This window comes from Pipistrellus kuhlii, unplaced genomic scaffold (genome assembly GCF_014108245.1).
Source record: "Pipistrellus kuhlii isolate mPipKuh1 unplaced genomic scaffold, mPipKuh1.p scaffold_m20_p_9, whole genome shotgun sequence".
NCBI lineage: Eukaryota > Metazoa > Chordata > Mammalia > Chiroptera > Vespertilionidae > Pipistrellus > Pipistrellus kuhlii.
In genome coordinates, this window is record NW_023425595.1 from 22,953,605 (window position 1) to 22,977,396 (window position 23,792).

Consider the following 23,792-nt stretch of genomic DNA (forward strand, 5'->3'; position numbering starts at 1 on the left):
TTTATGGTTGGGGGTCACCACAACATGAGGAACTGTATTAAAGGGTTGCACCATTAGAAAGGTTGAGAACCACTGCCCTAGCCAGTTTGTCTCAATGGATAGAGCATCACCCTGCAGACCAAAGTGTTCTGGGTTCGATTTGGGTCAAGGGCATGTACTTCGGTTGCAGGGTCCTCCCAGGCCTGGGCCCTGGTCAGGGCGCATGCAGGAGGCAATCAATCGATGTGTTTCTCTCACATCGATATTTCTCTCTGTCTTTCCCTCTCTCTTCCACTCTCTCTAAAAATCAATGGAAAAATATCCTCTGATGAGGATCTAAGAAAAAAAAAAAAAAAAAAAAAAAAAAAGCAGCTGTCTCCCTCTGACAATGTGTGAAACCCCTGCATGGCTCCTGGGTGCCTCTTGTTGTGTCTTGTGTCTGAGTCAATTTGTTCTTGCGCAGCACTGTTTTCACCTACGAAGATATGGGGAACCATATCTAATTGCTTTGTATTTTCATTCTTTTTTAATTAATATTTCAGAGGTTTTCCTACATTGTAACTAGTTAGTATTAATGACCCATTTGGTGAAATTCATGATTATAATTTTGTTACAAATCTTTCAGAGAAATGGTGCTAAGTTAAAGCAAGGTTTATGCTGTGTTTTCTTCCAACACAGATTTCAACACATTCCATGCTGAAGGGGAATTGGAAGACTCCCTACACCATTTGACTGATGGGAATTAATTATAGAAATATAATGATATTCAAAAATAATCATATTAGAAAGCACAAACATAGTGAGACTGTGCAAATGAGAGACAGCCTCTATCAAGTAATTGTATGTTTGCTTTTAAGAATATCTCCAAGTTTCTAAACATGTTACAGAAGGGAACACTCGGGGTATTTCCATCTAATACCAAACATGCTCAGTCCAGAACTAGGTCATTGAACAATAGACTGCACAGCAATCAGCCACTCGACTGCTGCATAATGCATTAAGTATAACATGCAGAAACCATTCGCGGGGCCGCAAGCTGCTACTTCATGTCTGTAAATTCAAGCTGGCATGACATTTAATATTGTTTCATAGTAATGAACAACGAGGTTTCATTTATTCATAAGCACAACACAAGGCCAAGTGTGAGTCTGGAGAGTATCAAGGAGGCGAGAAGGGGACACGGGCTGTTTCCGTAGATAAGAACACCCTGTTAATGATGGCCAGTGAGCCCTCTGCCACTGGTCTGGAGAGCTGCGAGGGGGCGTTCCCTGTGACGTTTCAGACTCCCGCTTCTAGAAGAACCCATTAACAAGTAAAACACCTTTGGGCTTCCCTCCTATAGCAGCAGGAGTAGTTTACTTTCTTGACTCAGTGGCTGGCCAGCAGTAATATCCTCCTTTTCTCGCCCCAGGAACTTATGGTTGAAACTCCTAGGCAAAATAATAGTGTCCATGCATGCTGTCATCTAGTTGGCCTGCTTTGAAATAATTGTTTCTGGAATCCTGACTTGTATTTTACCAGTGCCACATAGGATCTCTAAATGGGACCATGCCCCTCCCGTTAAATAGCAGTACATCTATTTGGAAGGGAACTACTCTACAAGTGTGGCACTTTGGGCTGGAATTGCAATTCCTTTTAGATTCCTGGGGCCAACACAGCAGCAAGAAGATGCGCAGTTCAGCGCTGGCAGGTTTCCAGCCCAGGTCCCCTTCCCTTCCAGGTCCTGTGGTGTAGAACCAATCAGCCCTGTCAGGGCCAGCGCCTGACTCCCACGGAATCTTCCTGAAAGATGTGCCGAGCCCACGGGGAACAGAAATGATGTTCGCACATCTAAGTTCCACCCACTAAGTGAGACAGAAACGGGAAGGAGACGTGGCTGTTTGGGAAGCTATTATAGAATAAGACTCTGATTTGTTCTTTCCTCTAGGAAAGGACGCGCTTTGAGAGCTTGGGGCCCCCGCTAACAGGCAAGCCGAGCGAAGATGGGAAGCTGGGTCCAGGTGTAATCGATCTCACACGGCCGGAAGACGCAGAGGGTGAGTGGCTTTCCCTGCAGCTCTTTCCCTCTGCCCTGGGTGTTCCTGGAGCTGTGTCTGCGCTCTGGCATCTTCCTGGTCTTTCTTGGGAGAATCAGCTCGGCTTTCTTGACAAAGCAGAGCAAATGCTAGTCTTCATTGTATGTTATAATCAAGGACTTTGACACGCAGCAATCCACAGACTTCAAGGTGCCATTCTAGTTTTAAACAAAAAGGACCCTCTGCATTCCAATGAACAACAGAATTCTGTTTCAATCGCTTCCTTGCATTCTTGTTAAAAAAAAAAAAAAAAAAAAAAAAAAAAAAAAAAAAAAAAAAAAAGGAAAAAAGGACAAACATATAAAGGAGGATTTTTTTTTTTTTTAACACCAAATTAAGTGGTCCCCAGATGCAATCCAACCATTTTGGGAACTCAATGGTGGTTTGAGCAGATTTGGCATAAAATTAATAATGACTTGAGTAAGGCCCAGCCTGGGTGTGGGTGCTAACCATGATTGAAGTCTTTGGAAGGCTGGAAGGAGAGACCAGCTTCACTCCCAGTGGGTTTGCTGGCAGCACTAGCAATGCCTGTCCACTCCTCTGCCCTCTCTGTTTGTTTGTTTTAAATGCACAGCAGCAAATCGGCAGAAATTGCTCCCCAGAGGAAGGGTACGATTTACGAGTTAGGCCAGCACTTCGGTGGTGATGTTGCCTGGTTATTTATTGTGTCATCACGGAGTAGGGGCTGGTTTTCCCGTTAGCTGTTCCTGTTATAGATTCCCTCCCTCCACCCCCAACAGTCAGGGAAGATTAATCAGTTCTCTCTAGAGTCACACAATACTTCACCTATCTTGGGTCTCAGCTAAAGTCCTTCTTTAGCTTCTGGGATGGAATCCTTTCTGTTATCCCTTTTACTGGCAGTGTTTGTCCCAGGACCCTAATCCCCTCAAAACGCATGAAGACATTTCATAGCAGCATGTGAACTGGGCACAGCTTCCGGTGATATTCTGCCATCCCAGGCAGTTCAGAACCCTTGGCTCGAGCACTAAGGATGGGTAAAGTCAGATGTTAAGAGGCACCTCAGAGGGTTTCCAGAAGACAGACTTTGCATACCAGTAGGAGAGACTAATGTTTAGTGATAACCCTTGGGGCAAGGTATTAAAATAAACTCTGATTGGTGTTCGTGTGTGCGCGTGTGAGCTTGTGCACACATGCATAGGGGTAGGGTGAGTAGAGGAGGGAGGAGGAAGAGGAAAAGGAGGATGAGAAAGAGGGGTAAAAAGGACTCAAAACAAGAAATTTGCCCACTGTCTTCTATGAAAAATGTACACAAGAGCACATTGATATCACTGTTCTATAGACCCTTGAAGTGCAGGTTTTTCTCTGGTGAGGACTGAGGTTCCTTGGTCTAGGGAACCAATATTCAGGTCTGGCCCATCTCAATTTGGTTGGAAGGCTGTACTGCAAAGTAACTAAATCTTTGACCATATACAATGAAATATTTTTTTTTTATAACTTTGAGTTATTCATTCTGCTTGTTTTCAATAGACTAGGAGTTATAGAATTCTCTCCTTATCCTATTATAACAGAGTTTTCATAATCTGTAGTTTATCTTTCTTCATTTGGTGTTTTAGCTATATAATGGGTATAGATATAGTAAGTTATCTCCTAGTAATGCTAACAATCTAGTTAATGATACTATGTTCTGGGTAAGTTAAAAATTATTAACCATTACGAGAGGCAAAAATATGAAAAGCTTAACTATAGAAAAACGTTGTATAGAAGCATATTTGGAAATTTTATTCAATACCAGGTTATTTGGATTCAAACCAACTTCCTAATTACATTTTGTTGTTGTTATTATTTTGTGTGTGTGTGTATGGTGGGGGGGCAGGTAACAATTATTTTATTAAGCACTTATATACCAGGGAATGTGCTATGTTTTTCTCATACATAGTGTTTTTTATTTACACCTCATACAACTCTGTAAAGAATGTATGATTATTTTTTCCATTTTATGGATGAGAAAATTAAGGTTGAGAGTAATTAAGTAACCTGTCACAGGTCACACAGCTATTATAATAAGTGCAGAGCTGCGAATTGATACCAGGCAGCTTTGGCTCTTAAATACTGTGACACCGCATACTGCATACCCTGTGTATATAGATATACTGTATTTGTGATGCCTGCATTTTGTGAACAAACTTCCTGTGACCTTCCTCAGGATGGCCCATTTCCTCTTCCCTAAATAAAGCAAGTCATGCCCCATCCAGCTCTCCTGTTACTCTGTCACATGAAGCAGCAATGTCTGTTGAGTGTAATGGTAAAAGGGCTGTCGTGGCCCAGGAGCTTAAGGAGCTTGTGCAAAGCTCCCTTCAGAAGCTTGCCCAGCATTGCCATTGAACCTCATGAGCTTTTGGGGGACTGTGAGCTCATGAATGGAGTCAGGTTACATGCTCTGATTCAGACAGAAGCCGGTGCCTTTGTGAGGGCTGCTGGGATGGGTAGCTGCCTTCTGCAGACTTCAGGGTATTTCCTGAAGTCTGTTCAAGTGTGAGCTGATTGCAGAGCCTGCTGGAGTTACAGTTCATATTAGAGTCTGAGTAGATATGAGGTACACAGAATTCTAGCTCCTCGTTGTTCCTTTCCCTTAGCAGAAAGAGTAAGAGGGGACTGAAATGAAGGGATAGCTAAAGCATTTATAAGTTCCTTGTGTCAGCTTGCGATCTTCAAAGCAAGCAGACAACCATTGGGTGCTACTGTGTACCAATCCCTGAACCAGACACTGGATGACCAAAGGAAACAAAGCAGACATGTTCCTGACCTTTTGGGGTTTAAAGTCTAGTGAAGAAAGACAGAAAATTAAAAGGAAAATGCACACGTACAGACAGCCAGATGGAATTATCATTGAGAAAAGTACTAAAAAGGTGAAGACCTCTTTGTGCCCACAGAGATTCAGAGAGAAAGCTCCTAGGAGAGCTCAGATGACAGGTGAGTTTGGTAGCTGCAGAATGCCTCTCCTTCTCCGTCCATTCATGATTGTTTCCATGTTTCCTCTGGCTTTGGAACAGAAAAAGTTAATTTTTTTCAGCTTTATTGAGATATGATTGATAGAGAACACTATGTAAATTTAAGGTATACAATGTGATGGTTTCATACGTGTATGTAATAGGAATTGATTACCACAATAAGGTTAGCCAACACATCTGTCACCTGCCATGATTATCTTTGTGTGTGTGTGTGTGTGTGTGTGTGTGTGTGTGTGTGAGAGAGAGAGAGAGAGAGAGAGAGAGAGAGAGAAAATTTAAGATCTATTCCCTTGACAACTTTATATGTATAATACAGTATTGTTAACTACAGTCACCATACTGTACATCAGATCCCAGGAGGTCATTCATCTTACAGCTGGAGTTTGTACCCTTTGGCTAAGGTCTATCTACTCTCCCCAGACCCCAGCCCCTGGCAACCACCATTCTACTCTCCCTTTCTATGAGTTTGGCCTCTTTCAATTGCACGTGTGAGATAACACGGTATTTATCTTTTCCTGCCTGCCTTATTTGACTTAACCTAATGCCTTCAAGGTCTATCACGTGGTTGCAAACAGCAGGATTCCCTTTTTTATGGATGAATAACATTCCACCTTATTTATATCACATTTTCTTTATCCATTCATCTGTTAGTGTACACTTATGTTCTTTCCATGTCTTGGCTATTGTGAGTAACGCAGAACAGCAATCTTTTTTTTAAAAAAAAATATTTTTATTTGTATTGATTTCAGAGAGGAAGGGAAAAGCAGAGAGAGAGAGAGAGAGAGAGAGAGAGAGAGAGAGAGAGAGAGAGAGAGAGAGAGAGAGAAACATCAGTGATGAGAGGGAGTCATTGATTGGCTGCCTCCTGCACACCAGATCGAGCCCACCATGTGCCCTGATCGGGAATTGAATCCTGGCCTGCTGGTTCATAGATCGATGCTCAACCACTGAGCCACACTGGCTAGGTGCAGAACAGCAATCTTCAGGTACTCTTCCCTTGATCACTTCTACCCCCACAGTCCTGTAGGGCTTCTGAGGTGACTAAAGTAAGTCAGCCTGGGAAATCCGCCCTGCTCCAGACCGGCTTCTGTGGAAAACGTCTGCCCGTCATGAAAAGGCTAATATCGCTTAGTAAGCAACTTGTAGACCTGCTCCCCAGCTCTGAGCATGGGAGCAGCCAGGGAAAGGTCATCGAAATAAGCAGCTGTGCATGCGTATTAACCACTCATCAAAATCAAATGACAAAACGATAAGCCAGGAAAACAGAAATTAAAAATATAAAAGGCAAATGCCTTCAAAATTTTATTTTTAAAGTCCAGCTGTTATTTGGCTTGAATATGACAAGACAGCATTTCTTGTTCACCATGATATTTATAAAACTACAAATTCATTGGTGCTGGGGGTTTAGGAAACACGTTTAAGGTCTTGTTAATCTTTGAAGCAGTTGAAGGCTTCGTGTGTTTTGAGCAACAAAATTGGTTCGCTCTTATATGGGACATGCAAGGAAGAGAGGTCTCGATTAGCTGAGTCTGTCACCATGTATTAAGAACGACAAACAGCTGTTTAACTTTTTATGCACTTTTCATATAGAGTTTTCCCTCACCTTGTTCTCCTTAGGCAAGAGTGCAATTCTTATCCCAACTCTCCAAATTTCGAGGTTGCAAAGTACAGTAGAAAGGGCTCTGGTCTGGTTATTGGGGGATTTGGATTTAAGCTCTTTTGCTAAATGATGGCAAACAAGGGACTAATTCCTCTGGGTTTAAGTTTTCATCTTTTATTTTTTATTATATTATATTATTTAATTTTTATTTTATTTTTGAATCACCATTTATCCCCTCTATGCTCTCTTCCACTGCCACCCTGTCTCCACTCCTACCCTCCAACCTCCCCTCCTCCCCTCCCCCCACTACTACACCACCAGCACTGTGTGCCTGCTCTCTATGAGTCTGTCTCTATTTTGGTTGGTAGTTCAGTTTATTCATTAAATACACATATGGATGAAATAATATGGTACTTTTTTTTTTTTACCTTTTAAAAGAGGTATGTTGAGTTCCGTTATCTCTGTGGGCCTTTCCAAACCCAAGATGCCATTAGGATATTCATAAAACAGAGTGTATGTTTCTTAAAAGAAAGGTGGTCTTTCCACAGTAACTTCCACGTAGTTTTTTCCCCAGAAAAATAAAAGAGGAGATTGGTACCTTCAAGAGTACATGTGCCACTTGCTGAATCAGGTTTTGAAGTCCATTGATCTTGTCTTCTTGTTGATGAGATCACTTCCGTAGCATTTCCCAAATACCTTTCACAGATGGGCACCCTCTTCTCCTCCCATCTTCCCCCACAGCATTCCTTGTGGTTTACCTTCATTTTTATATTCTTGCCTTCAAGTTTTCTTTTTCATTTTTTTCTCATACCTAGGGTTGCTAAGAGGGATACTTTCCTTTTTTTTTTTTTTCTTTGCTTTGTTTTACAGAATAGTTTGGGTACAAAATCGCTCTTGTAACTTCTACTTTAATTCTCAAATTCAATTGCTGTGCCCCAGCCTCAGACAGAAGCTGCACCTCATTTTGGTGGGAATAGTGCAGTGTGAGCGCTGAAAGGGATGGTCTCTGAAGAGGACTATCATTGGCCAGACTTTCGGACCCTGGGTTGGAACTGTGATGATGTTGTTCTCCACATATTAAAAAGTTGCATTGATTAGAATGGAAATGGATATGTGAACCAAGAATAGCCACTTTTAGAACTGTTGCTCTCAGATTCTCAGATTTGCTTAGGAGGGTTTTATAGATTTGTACTGAATTTGTGAATTGGGTTCCAGCCAAGGCGGCCTTAACTCTTCTGAAAGCTTCATTTGTTTTTAATATTTTTTGAGTGAACTTCTGATTGCTTCTCAGTTTTATATTTCAGAATAACTTTGTTATTGTCAACTTAAGCTTTCTGTTTATAGACAAATAACAGAGACTGCGACTTTTCCTCTTTTTCCTTAAAAATGCACTATTTAATATGAATGTCTTCTCTCACAAATCCTGCTCACCCTTTGATCCATCCTCTGGGAACTCTTTGAAGCTTTTTTCATTCCCTTCCCCTGCCCTGGATCCTTACTCATGGTAGAAAAGGGAGGTTGACTCCATGATACACGGCTCATTCAAGGCAGCAGAGGCATAATCTAGGGTGGGATTTAAAGGCTGCAACTATTTACACTTTGGAATGAAAGAGTCTCTATTAGCTCAGGCCCAAGAATACACTACTTCATGCTGCAGGCCTTAGATTCTCAGAATCACAGTAGAGACATCATCAAAGTTTTAGTTCCAGCCAAGAAATTTCATGTTATATTCCTGACCAGTGTTCCTCTTATTTCTGTTCAAATGCCTCTAATCATCCAGTGACTGAAAACTGACTACTTCCTGAGAAGCTCTTTCCAATACTAATTATTTTTTTAATATTTTATTGAGGTTTTTTTTTTTTTTTACAGAGAGGAAGAGAAAGGGATAGAAAGTTAGAAACATCAGATGAAAGAGAAACATCGACCAACTGCCTCTTGCACATCCCCAACTGGGGACGTGCCCGCAATCCAAGTACATGCCCTTGACTGGAATTGAACCTGGGTCCTTTCAGTTCACAAGCCGACACTCTATCCACTGAGCCAAACCAGTTTTGGCTCCAGTACTAATTATTAATGATTAATTCTTGATTATTTTAGCCCAAATTTGCCTCTGCTTCCATTTTCCTTTTACCCATTGCTTCTAGTCTGACTTCTGGATTCCAACATACTAGAACTTATCATTTTCCCACATGACACTCCTTCAGATAGTTGCTTAAGAACTAGGAGACTTGAATTCCAGTTGTTTCACCCTAAGCAAGTCTCTTTCCATGAGCTTTCTCATCTGTAGGTGGGGAAGCCGGGCTAGGTGATTTCCAGTTGACAGTCTTTTTTAACTATCTTATGTCATTTCCAAGTAATTGAAATCATTTACCTGTAAGTCCATTAGAATGTAGCAAGTATTAATTAAAGACCACACCATCTTTTAGATAAATGAAATTAATACAGAAATATGGCAGTGGCAAGATGTCTTTGCCCAAGAAGGCATCTAAGCACTAGAATATATACCAGGAATAAGAGATAGATGGGGAATTGTACACATTAAAAAAGAAAAAAGAAAAGAAAAAAAAAGACCCATGCCCTGGCTGTCATGCTCAGTGGTTAAAGCACTGACCTGAGAACCAAAGGGTCCTGAGTTCAATTCCAAGTCAAGGACATGTACCTAGGTTTCAGGTTCCCCACTCCAGTTGGGGAGCATGCAGGAAGCAACCAATTGATGTGCCTCTTTGACATCAGTGTTTCTCTCTCCCCACTCCTCCTTGTTTCCACTTTCTCTAAAATCGATAGAAAAAAATGTCCCCAGTGAGGATTAACAAAAACAAATAAAAAATAATAAAAGACCAGATAAGTCAGAAGAAAGCATAACCAGAGCTGTGCTGTGGACTTATGGGTCTGACCTTCCATAACTGCCTAAAACTGTGTTTCCAGGCATGTCAGAGAAATGAATAGGCAAAGCAGTCTCCATGGAACCAGCAGGCTGGGGTCTGAAGCCAGGATAGGTAGCCACGGAGGCCCAGGACACAATGAAGACTGAGTAACAGCCATGCAGGCTGGGAGATAAGCAGAGTTCCCAAAGCCCTTGACTCTGGACTAACTCTGTTGTATGAGTATCACAAAAATGTATTTTACTGTGGATATAAACAGTTTTAGAGGATCCTGTGCACCAGTTTATATCAGTACTACATATAAAGTGCAGCTCTCTTAAACAAGCAAATAAACTTCTCTTAAAGATATATATTTGCTGTGTCTTAAAAGCTCCCAAATAATTTTTAATGTTGGTGGAAAACAATTTCCATTGAACTCTCCAAGTGATGGATAGTCCTGATGGGGCAACTGCATGAAATGTCAAGATTCTGGTATGACTCCATCCCCTAATACTCTATAAAGGGAACTCCACCTGCTCCTCAGAGTTGCTTACGCCTGAAAGCCTAATCAAAGACTCAGACTCTCGTTAGTGAGGAATCCAGGAGCTGGTTTTCATTGAACTGCCTTTGCTAAAGGAGTACCAGTGACAGTGTATATAATCAACACACACACACATACACACACACGAAAACATCTATTTTCTGACTGTATGTCCTCTACTCTGGAGAAGAAACACTTGTCTGTGCCACTGCTGAATCAAACAGAAGTACTTCCCCATCTTGCTGCAGCAATTGGGCGAGAAAAGATTAACACTATCTACCATGAAAATTAGACTCAAGACAAGAGCAGCCAACATCTGTTCCCAGTGGGACTGTAAAATCGGTCCATGCCTCCTCAGCAGCAGGTATGTCTGCTTTCCATACCAACACATTAGAATAAACCCTAGCCCGGTGGTTAAAACTACTGCTAGTGGTCAAACCGCGGCTCGAGAGCCACATGTGGCTCTTTGGCCCCTTGAGTTTTTAGCAAGGGCCAGCTTAGGAGTACCTTAATTAAGTTAATAACAATGTACCTACCTATATAGTTTGTTTTAAAAATTTGGCTCTCAAAAGAAATTTCAATCATTGTACTGTTGCTATTTGGCTCTGTTGACTAATGATTTTGCCGACCACTGCCATAACCCATGGAGGCCTAGCTCCATGTTTGGACTGACTGCATAGTTTTTTGAAGTATTGACCCTGTCCCAGAGTCCTCCTCTCTTGGCAGCAAGAGCCACCTAACTTCCCATCTGCAGGCTACAGAATTCAGCCCAACCTCAGGTTGGTAGGATTTAAAGAATCATGCCAATTTGGAGTGCTCTTTAATTCTCTCTGCTTAAGGTCAGGATTGGGTTTGAGAGCAACCTCCCCCTCCCCCTTTAAGTTATGTTAACCGTGCTTCTAATTTATTCCAAAAAGTCAAGAATCCATTGGCATTTGCATTCTACTGTAGACTGTGCATTTAGGAATAGACTGTGAAAGTAACTCTGAACTAAAACTTTTAATATGGACAGAAGAATTCCGTAAGAATTTCAATGTATTCAATCATTTAAAACTTATACTAAATATACAAATTTCAGTTTTACTGGTTTATATAAATGTATATGTATATGTATGTGTATATGTGCATATACATGGTTTACATACTTTCACTACAGAGAAATCACTTAATGTTGCTTTCAAGATAAGCTCACTTTTAACTGGGAAGGATGATCCTATGTAGGACAAAATGAAAAAGGATAATGCTAGTCCATGCTGCAGAGTAGTAGAACTGTTAGTGAGGGAGAAAGAAAAAGAAAAAGAAAAAAACACAACTGTCCACAGTCCCTTGTCTTAATTTCTTACTTAGAGTAAGTAATCCTAATCCTTTGCTATTCCAATGAGTCCTTCATAAAAAGCTGATCCATAAATGTATAAGATAATGGTCCTTTTTTGTTATTGTTCAGACTGAGAAGTTTAATCTGGTTTCAGTTCTCACATGTGGGAAGTGGAGAGATGTGAGGTGGTCTCTCATGGTTGGGTCTTAGGCATATTTAATACAGTTTAGTTCTATTTTTTTTAAATATTTCAAATCTTACATATATTAGATAGCTTTCAAATACTTTCACCAGATTCTCAGGGCAAAAACACTTTGGTGGACCATAAAATTGAGTTGGTTTCCCCAAATCCTTGAGCCATCTCCTTTTAATATTGTCTATTCCTGTATACCCACCCGAATAAAAGATTACTTTCTACTGCACCCATCTTCTACAGCTCTCATTCTAATAAGAGGCACATTCCTTAGAATAAATTAAATGAAGAAAAGAGACCAATTACATTTATTTTGATAATAGTTTTTAAAGCTAGAAGGCTAGTCAGCCAGCAGAGACAGCGAGCCCTAGGCAGTTGATGAGGTAAGTATGGAAATAAGACAATGGATTTAGTGGTATCTTTGTTAACCAACACTGAGGTCTGCTTCATCTGGGTTTGTGCTTCTTAATTTCATGGAGAGTCTAGGTAGTGAACTGAATTGGATGAAGCCAGAAGCTGCTGAGCCACATGAATTATTTAGTCCCCTGGCTTTTCACCAGCCTCTGTCTTCTCCCAGGGAATCGACTTGAATCTGAGCCTGGTTCTTTGAAAACTTAGGAAGCCAGACCTATTGTTGTCTTATTTCATCCACAGAAGTCTCTAGTTCCGATGTAAGCGCTGCCTTTTCACCTGGTTCAACAGCTTGTAAGCCTTCCTCCTGTGCATACAAATACCAAATAGATAGTAAGTGGAGTATTTGATGTTCTCTGTTACTTCCAGACCATTAAAATAAAGAATCACATAAGTTATCCCAGTTGCCCTTGGATCCTATAGTTGAAACAAGGTAAAGGGCTCTGTGTAAAGCAAATACAACTTGAGAATCTTAAAAAAAAAAAAAAAAAAAAAAAAAAAAAAAAAAAAAAAAAAGTAAACACAGCACCAAAACTGAAAGCAAGAGACTCTTGAAAACACGGACTGGTATTTCACTGGTTAGAATTTCCTTCATTTTGTAAAGCCACGAGCCACATGCATCAGCTCACCACAAAGTCATTAAGCCTTTTTAAGCTCAGATGAAAAACATTAACAAATACCACAAAAGGCTTTAGTATAGCCCCTTTGTTCATTCACATATGGCACTTTATAACTCCTGCGCCACTCTGGTCCTGTGTTTGTTTAAGCTGCCTCCATCAGGCTGGTCCTGAAAGAACAAAAGACATCTTGAGCAATCCTAAGCAGGAAATGGGCTAATCTAAACATGGTTTGTGACACTTTAAGTAGAATAGAAAAGGGAGGGATTGATTAGTCATTAATGTCCAATTGGCTCCATATGGATGGTGCAATAATAAAGCCTTTTTTTTTTTTTTTTTTTTTTCCAAAGCAGTAGCAGAGTTATTGAATTAGAGGTTTATGTTTCCTTAGAGCTGACCTTAGGGAATTCTCTTTTGGTTCTTCTTGTTGATCTTTTAAGAGAATGGAGTTTCCAATAGGAAAAAATAGAAGACTTATTCACAATAACACTTGCTCCTAATCCTGCAACTAAGGAATGCATTAATTTAGCATCGTTTCAGTCCCTGCTATATTTTCAATCTTTAAGTGCTTTTCTTTGCATGCTCTTGCATCTCTGGTGGGACAGTATTTCAGTGACCAATTAGATCGTGGCATGAACTTCATAACTGGTAATGGGCTCCTCTAATGTGCTTAGCTGTGCATGGAAATGGCATCCTTACAGGGGGAAAGTAATGTTCTGTTAAAGGGACAGTGGGCTTTAAAACTCAGACTTATTTCAGATCACTGAACGAGGGCTGGGGTAGCTTTGGTGTAGGAGAAATGCACCATATGGGAAGTGAGAGACAGAGGTTCTGGTGGGTCTGGCACTGTTTCTTAGTAGCAGTAATAAGCAACTGGTTATTTTAGGAAAAGGTAACGTAACTCTTCTGAATCTTGATTTCTTCACTTATAAAATGGGACAAATATATCTACCCTTCTGCCTATGTCAAAGGATTATAAAGAGGATTAAAGAAATAATATATTTACTGAAAGCACTTTGTAAATATTATTTTATGTTAAAAAAATGGCAAAACTGAAGCTGTTCTACTTTGGGCACATCATGAGAAGGCAGGATTCTTTGGAAAACACAGCAGTGCTCAAGAGACTAGAAGGCAGCTGGAGAAAAGAAAGACCAAATATGAGAGGGATTAACTTCGTAAAAGAAGCCATAGGAATGCGTCCACAGGAGCTGAGCAGGGCTGTTGAGGACAGAACATTGTAGACATCACTCATTCATAAGGGATGCCAGGAGTCAGAGTCAACTTAACAGCATGTAACACTACATGCCTAGTGTTTCTATCCTATAAATTGATCTTTGACCTGGTGTAGTCAAAAAGGTAAATTGTTCTTTAAAGAATTACTTTGGTATTCTAATTAGTGACATGTCTATTTCCAAAGTGTTCTATATCTCTCCTTCCTTCCTTCCTTCCTTCCTTCCTTCCTTCCTTCCTTCCTTCCTTCCTTTCTTCCTTTCTTTTTTTCATCTATTATCTATCTACCTACCTGCCTACCTTCCTACCTACCTCTCTAGTTTTTTCAGTGAATTTCTTGGTACAGATAAGTTCAATTCTTGAGGTAAGTAGAATATTTGTTGATAGTGGAATTAAAGAACCTTAAGATAAAAACAGGGAAATAAAAATTTGCCTATGATTTCCCATACATTGACAAATGAAAAATGTACACCTTAATCAAAGTACCATAAGTAATTCATCTTTTGTTTTTGCACCACTGGTTTCTATTCTTTCATCAACCTTTAGTGCAGAAAAGCTATGCCATCCATATTTTGAATTCACCTTCTTTAAATGATGACACCTGCTAACCTATTTAGCTAATCCTATCTAATAAAAGGGTAATATGCAAATTAACCATCACTCCATCACAAAGATGGTGGCACCCATAGCCACAGATGCATCACCCAGTCCCCTCAGCCTCACCAGAGTCCCCCTAGTCCTGGAGAGGCTGCTGCTGAGAGTGGACAGTGTGAGCGACCTGGTGGAATGCTTGCTTTGTCGTCATGGCGATGGAGGGCCACTGGGGGACAAGAATGCCACCCGCAGCCTCCACAGGCCCAGAGAGGAGACAGCAGGCCCACCTCCGACAGAAGCAGTGTGGCTCCCTCTTGGCACCCATGCTCACTTCCGCCTCTTGTAGAAGCTGCACATCTCCTGAGAAAGCAGCACGGTTCCCTACTGTGCGCAATATCACATGATGGGCTACTAGTCTTTTATAAAAGGCATAGAAAACAAACCATACTCTTCAACCCTGGCATCCCTTCTTCACAGAAGATGAACGCTTCATTTCCCTAATGATTAAGGCTCTGGCTCAAACATGAAATGTATTTTTCTGTCAAGTAAATTACTAGGATAGCCAAAGTGGTTACTTTATTTAAGTTTGGTTATTTTACAAGAAGAAATCAAATTGGAATTCTAAGCAGCCATCTTATAATGAAAGTAAGCTCACATTCTGGCAGGAAGTGGGAATGCAAAGTTTTCAGAACTTCTATAATTATAGATAGATAGCTGTCATCCATATCTACAACATACTGAATTAGGCTCCATAATATTAAGATAGATTTGGTAGGATGAACATGATAAAACTATCTGATGTGCGTAATATTAATACCCTTGTTCCCTAACTGTTTGTGTCCCTTTCTGAAATTTCTTCATCTTCAACATTTTTGTTTCTGATGCACTTACTATTATCTAATAACCCAAATAGGGCCTATCAAATCTACCTAACTATTTCCAAAATCCCACAGGAGAAAATCAACTGTTCTGTTGGTAAACTGAAGTACTTTAAAATACTATGATTGTCAAGCAACCCAGTGATATACAGTCATGTCTCTTTTCATTAATAAGCCCTTCCCCCCCTTTTAATGGTTCTTTTTTAGAAAAAGAAACCATCTTTTTGAGTTCACAGTGGCCTGAATATACGATACACTCAGGTCAACAGAAAAGAGAATCTTTCCAAAAAGATCACTTTTGTTTGTTTGGTTTTCTGTTTTACTTTCATTCTTTTATTCTATCTTTATTTTTAAACTAAGTGTTAAAACAGTTTTATTTTGAGTATTATCTTATTATATGTATATACCACAATTTGTTTATTCTCCAATTATTTTCCATCTTTGGTTATGAATAAAACTACAATGATGTTCTTATATAAATGTATTCCTTAAAAACTGTTTTTCATTTGTTTTGAGTGAGTTCCTTGGAGTAGAATTGCTGGGTGTATTTTTCTTTATAATAAACTGGGAACTGTTTTCCAAAATGGTTATGCCAATTCACACCAATACATTAGAGTTACACTTGCTCTATCTACCTGCCAATATTTAATGCAGTAAGCCATTTTAGCAGGTGGGAAATGGAATATCATTGTTGTTTAAAGTTGCATTTTCCTGATTACTAATGATATGGATTTCCATTTCAAGTGCTCATTAGTCGTAACTATATTTTCTTTTGTAAAGTGTTTATTTAAACCTTCTACCCTTTTTTAAATTAGATTGTTTATTTTGTTTTTGTTTTCGTGAAGATCTTTATAGCAAAAGAAACCAACAAAGCAACAAGAAAGTCCACTTCATTGGAGAACATCTTTGCCAGTGTTGCATACTCTTTTTAAAATTTATTTTTATTGATTTCAGAGAGAAAGGGTGAGGGAGAGAGAGATAGAAACATCAATGATGAGAGAGAATCATGATCAACTGGGTGTGTAAGACATCATGCATATCTGGATGTCTTACACACCCCACACTGGGGATCAAGCTCAAAACCAGGCACGTGCCTGACCATGTAATTGAACCGTGACCTTCTGGTTCATAGGTCGATGATCAATTACTGAGCCATGCAGGCCAGGCATATATTGTATATTCTTGATACAAGGTCTTGTTAGATATGAGCATTGTGAATGTCTTTTCCCAGTCTGTGCCTTGACATTGGTTTCCTTAACAATGACTTTTGATGAGCAGTCTTAATTTTAATAAAATTCAATTTAACATTTTCCTAGTACATTTCATGATTTATATGCCATATCTAAGAATCTTTGCTATTCCAAGTTCACTAAAATATCCTCATATTTATTCCTTGAGGATTGTTACAGTTGTTGCTTTAGTTTTGTTAGGATTCATCTCAAATTAATTATTGAGCGTAGTATGTGATAAGAGATCAAGGTTTACTTTTTCCACATATCTATCCACTTTATTATGATTCTACAGGTAATTAATTCTCTTAGCTTTTATTTATTTGAAAATGTATTTCACATTCATTTTTGAAATATGTTCACTGGATAAAATCCTGAATTGAGCTTTATTTTTTTCTTCTTTCAACATTCTAAGGATGTTCAATAGTCTTCTAGTTTTTGTGGTTTCTAATCAGCTATTGTTTGTATTTTTGTTACCTTGTATGTGCTTTCTCTTTGTCTACGGTTTTTAGAAATTTGACTACTGTCTAGATATGATTTTCTTTGTATCTATACTGACTGCATATCTGGATGTCTTATACCTATAAATTAATGTTTTTCACCCACTTCAGTTAATTTTCAGGCAGTGTTGTTTTTTTTCCAAGTACTTTCAGTTATGATTCTTCCTCTTCTCTTTTTCTGGAATTCTAATTACATGTGTTTTAGGACACTTAATATTGTTCTGCCTATTATTGAGTCTCTTTTTACTTTTTCAGCTTTTTCCCCTTAATGTTTTTGATAGTATTCATAATTTCTTTTTATGTATTTTCAAGTACAGGGACCCATTATCTGAACTACAAACCTCTGTGAAGGCTATTCAGTGAATTTTCATGTCAAATATATTTTGCAGTTCTATAATAGAATTTCCATTATTTATTTTATTTCTATGTTGAGCTCTTCCCTTTCTATACATTCATTATGACAAGCTTTTTCTTTAAATCCTTGAACATATTTATGATAGATACTTTAAAGTGCTTATCTACTCATTACACTGTCTGAGTCATCTCCTCTACTCTTTCTGTTGACCTTTGTTTGTTTGTTTGTTTCTGGGTCACATTTTCCAGGTTGTTTGAACAACTAGTAATTTTTATTATGTATTGTACATTGTGGAAACTCTGGTTTTTATTACCCTCCTTTATTAAGAATGTTAATTTTTGTGTTAGAAGGCAGTTAAATTACTTGCTGATCCTGTTGAAATTGTGGAATAGCTAGAATGAAAACAGAAAGTCAGTCTTAATTGGATAAATGTGTCAGAAGATACTGTGAAGTCTAGGCAGACTACAGAGTGTCTTCATGGAAAAGCTATGAAAAAAAAAAAAGGATTTCAGTGAAATTCCTTTCTTTCTAGGATTGAATCCTCTCCAGTTTCTTTTTAATTTTGGTAAATCTCCAGTGACTTCGAATGGTTGCTCTTTCATATTTTTTCCAGAGTTTGTAATTATTATCTGCTTGAGGGTTAGTCTGACATAAGCTATTCTGCCATTACCAGAACTAGATTCCAGAAGAGAATCTTTTGTGCCAACATTTTGCATAGATCACATTCTGTCTGACAAAGTGTAAGTTGCATTGGGCTTGTGAGGTATTTATTCGCCTTGTCTTTCTCTATTCCTTATTACCAATTTACTAGTGATCATTGAGACCATTCAGTGGTAATTTCTCACTAAGTTTTTATTTTGATCTCTTCTAGAAAATATTTATTCATGTCTGCTTAATCACCTTAAACAATTCTTGGCTTGGCATTCAAGAGTATTTAGCAATCTGGCCCCTGCTTACTTTCCTAATTTCATCTCTTAATATTCTTCTGTTTTCTCTATAAGCCCAAGCCGTAGCCAGCTTCTTTTTATTCCTCATAACCTACTATGCTTTTACTATAACTCTGTGCCTTCATTCGTGCTGATTCTCCAGCCAGGAGTGCTTTTATACCCATACCTGCTGGTAAAGTCTTACTCTTCCATTAAGATGTTTTCAAGCACCAACTCTTCTCTGAAGCCTTCCTGATATACATCTCTGTCCATTCCAATATCATTAATAGCTTATCTTATCTGCTAAATATTAAAGTATATTAAAATTACCTTTGTTAGTACTTGCACTGCTTTGTAATTTTTTCTTTATGTATCTGTTTCCCTCACTGGACCAAATTTCTTAAAAGCAAGGCACATGTGTTGTTATTCTTTGAATACCTGATCACAATGCTGGGTATACCTAAAATGTGTCAGAAGTGTTTGCTGAATTTAATGCACGCATAAATGATTACCAGGAACATTATAGAATTAGCTAAAGCTCCTCCTTAGTGAGAACTTTATGTGTACAAAAGCACACACCAAACACTTACTCATTCACTCACATAACTCTTGGAATTTACCCAGGAAGGGGGCCTCTCTAGGATTAGTTTAGGACCATTGCCATAAGGCTATGATGGTTAAACTGGCTCTCTTTCCAACCCACCTGGAAAAACTCAACTTTCTGTCTTCTCTTTAAATCATTTAAATCTCAGATTCCTAAAGAAGTCTTTTCCTTTATAATTTCTATTTTCTCCCCATACACGATCTTTCTGTACCTCACTGAAAGTTTGCCTTTACACAAACTGTGATATGGGAGATGAAGGGTGAATTAATCAATCCAAGCCCCTCGGCGAAGTTGGAGAGAGCAGGAATGCTGGGAGTACAGAGGACCAGTGTACCTAATGTGGTTCTGATGACCTCTGGTCCTTTAGCAACTGTCATTTAGGAATGCTTTTGTCGGTAATTAAAGACTCTTGGATCAGCTGAAAGCAGTAGTCCAGGTACATAGCTGTGGTTCTAAGCTTCTTCCAACTGCTTTCCATGAGGAGACACAACATGAATAAATGATTCCTCTGCTACAAAAAGTAAAAGAAGATGCCTTATAGATTGTGAGACATTCCCTAGGACAATTCCGGATTCTGACACAGAGCATTGGCTATTTTAGGATAAAGTGGCTTTAAAAAAAAAAAAGAAGAAAGAAAAAAACACCTTGATGTTATTTTCAAAAATGAATGAAGCAATTTGAAGTCACACTTGATATGTAGATTTTAAAGTTAATTAGAACAGAACATGGATTTTTTAGGCTTCAAATATTCAAACTAATAGCATACCTTTGAAAACAATCTTTTAGTGTTCTATAGAATTTTCTTTATGTGTTTAAAAGGGCTTTCATAGAATCCATTTTTAAAGTTCTGATTTTAATATGTATTTATATTATTGCAACAATTATTCTCTAAACATTCTGTTTCATAAAGCAAAGTTTGGGGAAATTAAAGGACACTTTCTAAATATTCTTTTGATTTTGGGGCCTCTTAATACTTCCTTAAAATTCTGATTCTGAACAGATCTTCAGTTTAAAAATTATCTCCCAGGGTAAGTCTCTTTTTCTTCCCAAATCTTGGTTCATAAACACAACATTCCTAGTTTTCCTTGGGATGTCCCCATTCATTTTTTCAATTTACTCCCCTTGGAAGAGAGAAGAGGAGACAAGAAAAAAGAGAGGAGTGCTATGACACAGAGCATTTTCTATTTTCTCTTTCCTAATTTGTATTTTATACTCTGTACCATGCTTGGATTTCTTAATTTTCTAGAACACCCCTATGACTCCTAGAGATCTGCTGTGTAATTAACCCAGTGTCAGTGTCATGAGACAAAATGTACTATGGGAGAAAGAGGCAAGGTCAGTGGAGAGCAGTTGGTGGGGTAAAACCTGAACTCTCTTCCTTGGAAAAACGTAAAGGTTAGTAAGAGAGAAGAGAGTGGAAAGGATATGCTAAGAGTGTGGAATGAACTGAGGGGGAGAGACAGGGCATATGTGGGATGTGTCTGGGAGAATCAATTGATCTGGAATAGAAGATCTACTGAAACAGAATCTAAAATTCCACCATGATCCCTATTAGCTTGTAGGAGATTAAAACATCCTGTTCACAATAAAAATACATCTTTTAAATGAATAAAAGCTGGCTATTTTAGGTTTGTTAGAGGTGGAGAGAAAGCTATGACAATAAGAGCAAATCTCCAATGTCAATCACCTGTGGCATAGTAACTAACTTAGAATAATATTGAAATGTCTTTGCATATGGCATTCTCCACAAGCCTGTCTTCTTTTATGTGTACGCATGCAAGTATATAAATTGCTACATCCATGTCAGTTGTAAAATAATGGCACGGAGGGCATCATAAATTACCGTAGTGATCCTCAGGAGAAGACACTGTCGTGTCTGAATGAGTGTTTCACTTCCAGAGTAATGTATGCCTTCATCTGGCCCAGCAGTCAGCATATTGCCCTGTGTTGATGGATATTGTCAGCTGGAAGCTACACTACATTTCACTGCACAATAAACATGGCTGTCAAACCCATATAAAGTGAAATCAATTTATCCTGTATGGTCAGTGCATTTTAAATGAAATTAATGTACTGTGGGTATGGTGGCAAAAAGGTAGCATATTAGTTATGCATCTTGGGATCTGAGTCTTTTCATGTAAGGGATCATTCTGTCTAGTAGACCTAAAAGAAGGCCTGTTTATAAAATGGTTTTGATTGCAGGGTCCTCAGAAAGTGGCCCCTCTGCCCGCCTTCATGTTTGGAAAAGAATTTACACTATCACCCATTCGGTCCTTTTGTTTGCAACAAACCGTGGCCGTATTTGCCAAATAATAGTGTACTTTATTGTTCTGATTTATTCCTATATCTGACACAAACGAATTTCTACACAATCAAGGTATCTGGAAATGGAGGAGATGGGCCAGGAATTGATTGAGTCCTGTTGTTCCTGTATAATCAGTTCACGAGCTGAAAGGATTTACTTTGTCCAGAAAGTAAAAATGTTGGTTTTAATGTATTTTTTGCTTCTAAGCTTTTGGGGGTAGGTTTTCTGCTTTATGCAGGAGAAGTGCTGGCTCGCCGTCTGTCCACCCAACACTACACTTAACTAGCGAAGCCCTCAATCTACGAGGAGATGCTTTGTCACTGTCACATTGTGAAGCATGCATCAGTGTGTCATGCTGGTGCATGGAGGCAAGCGGGAGCTCTGTTCAGTCATTGCATTGATTTATTCAATCATTCACTAATTTAACACACATTACTAATTGAAACTCTACATTGCCAAGTGCTTTACTGGAACCCCGGCCGGTTCCTGCCGTATCCTCAGGGGGCATTCAATCTAGGGTGTTACTAGACTCACCTTTTCAGAAACTATAACTGATATCAGAAATTTAGACACAGTTTTTTAGGGGATGTTAAAGAACTACTCTTAAACAGCAGGAAAATATACCAGGACCCTTGGAATGCATGCCTTTAGCCTACTATTTTTGCATATGCGTTGAAGACCAAACAATCTTTTACATTAAATAAAGACATGCTATGTGGGAAATCCTGGGATACGAGAGGGAGTAAACACAAACACCAGCTTTAGGGGCCTCATATTCCTGGGGATGGAGTAGAACAATTAGAGAAAGATAGTCACACAGACAAGTAATAACTTTGGAGCATATAGCATAAAGGCAACAAAATGAATGCAGCCTGAAGGCATCATTACAGATGCTGCTCCTGTCCCTTTTCATCTGTCTTAGCTCACATACTAATTCTCATTCATCCTCTAGGTCTCAACTTAGGTAGGACCTCTCCTAGGGCACTAGCTGGCTGTCCTGTTCGGTGCCCTCTCGGAACCCTGTTTACTTCAGTATTATAAGCACTTACCTTATACTCCGTGACAATTGTCTTTTGGGCTCTGTCGCCCCCCTGAACTGTGAGCTACTTAAAAGCAGAGGCTGTTTTATTCACCTTTGTATCCCTAGCACCTGGCCTAAAGCCCAACTCACAGTAATGGCTCAATTACTATTTTTATTGACTTAATTAATTCATGAGACACACCACATTAGAACAGGCCCTGAGGGCGGAGTGGGACTTACTGTGAAGAGTGGGAGAAAGGGCTTCTTTCCAGGCTCTGAGAACACCACTGGCCCAGGCCCACTATCGTGAAAGAGATCCTACTGGAGGGAAAGAGGCAGTTTGAAGTGGCTTCAATTTCTGGCAAATGAGGCTAAAAGGATAGGTAAGGGTCTGCTCTCAAAGAGAGGAATGTCATCAGGAAAGTTTAGCCTAAAAAATGCCCGTCATTACTTCATCATCACTTGCAGCGGATTGTTTTTAAAAATGTACTAGATGTATAAAAACCCACCATTCATGCTGCCCGGTGTGTCTCTGAGGCCTGTGTCAGAAGGGCCTGTGAATTGTCATCTGAAACTGCCTTCTGCTTCCAAGAGGTCCCTTCAAAAGGAGAGAAGGGCCTAGGGAAGGCAGCTGAACCAGGCGGCAAGGCGTGCTACCCGATCCAGATAATAATGCTTATCACCCGTCTTGTTCTTCCTGCCCTGACATTACAGGAAGTAAAGCAATGAATGGCTCTGCAGCTAAACTACAGCAGTATTATTGTTGGCCAACAGGAGGTGCCACTGTGGCTGAAGCACGAGTCTACAGGGATGCCCGTGGCCGGGCCAGCAGCGAGCCACACATCAAGCGACCAATGAATGCATTCATGGTTTGGGCGAAGGACGAGAGGAGGAAAATTCTTCAGGCCTTCCCCGACATGCATAACTCCAACATTAGCAAAATTTTAGGTGAGTGCAGCCGCCGAGGCTGACCTTCTACCCCATGAGTGTCCCAAGAGTGGGAGGCAGGGCCACCGTCTGATACCTAAGGGAGACCGGTTTGCAGAAGTTAGATGTAGCCCGGCAAGCTGCCACGAGAGCCTTCGTCACCACCTTTGCATCCCCTGCTCCAGACTGTGGCATTTAGCTTTGGGAGTTCAGACACCCACAAGGTGCCAGGGCAAGACTGACTAAAAACTTCTTTTAGAGACAAAACTATTTCTAGGATGTGTTAATACTATGAATTTGGCAACGCTGAGAGGTCACTGCTACACAGCAGTCGCGGAGACAAGCTTTATCTCCCCTTCTTACTCGTCTCCTTAAATTCCTAAATGGCTGTGAAACTTGGAAGCATGCTCAGAGCCTGCAGTTTTCGGCTGCAGTCTTCTTGTTCACATGCCCCTCTGAAAAGAACGCATCGCAGACGTGGGGGTGAGCCCCCGCATAGTGTGAAGTTCATGGAGTGCAGAGCAGTGCCTCTAATGATAACTTCAGAAGTTGTAAAATAAAAGCTACATTTACTTTAATACGATGTGACTAGTTCGAATTTCATAGCAGCGAGCTGCACACATTAGACCACAGGGCAGAGACGCATTTTGCGGTGAAATTGC

The 23,792-nt window shown here is 39.6% G+C and overlaps 1 protein-coding gene across 21 annotated transcripts in view; it reads left to right on the top strand.

Moving 5' to 3' along the window:
* The window catches only part of SOX6 (SRY-box transcription factor 6), a 525,015-nt gene that overhangs the window by 481,403 nt on the left and 19,820 nt on the right, over positions 1-23,792 (top strand). For 18 of the 21 annotated variants that reach the window (XM_045577988.1, XM_045577991.1, XM_045577992.1 and 15 more), the window contains 2 exons: positions 1,907-2,015; positions 22,918-23,151. In XM_045577988.1, the coding sequence (XP_045433944.1) occupies positions 1,907-2,015; positions 22,918-23,151 (343 nt within the window). The remainder of the gene's footprint in view (positions 1-1,906; positions 2,016-22,917; positions 23,152-23,792) is intronic. The other 3 variants (XM_045577987.1, XM_045577994.1, XM_036426331.2) reach the window with 1 other exon arrangement.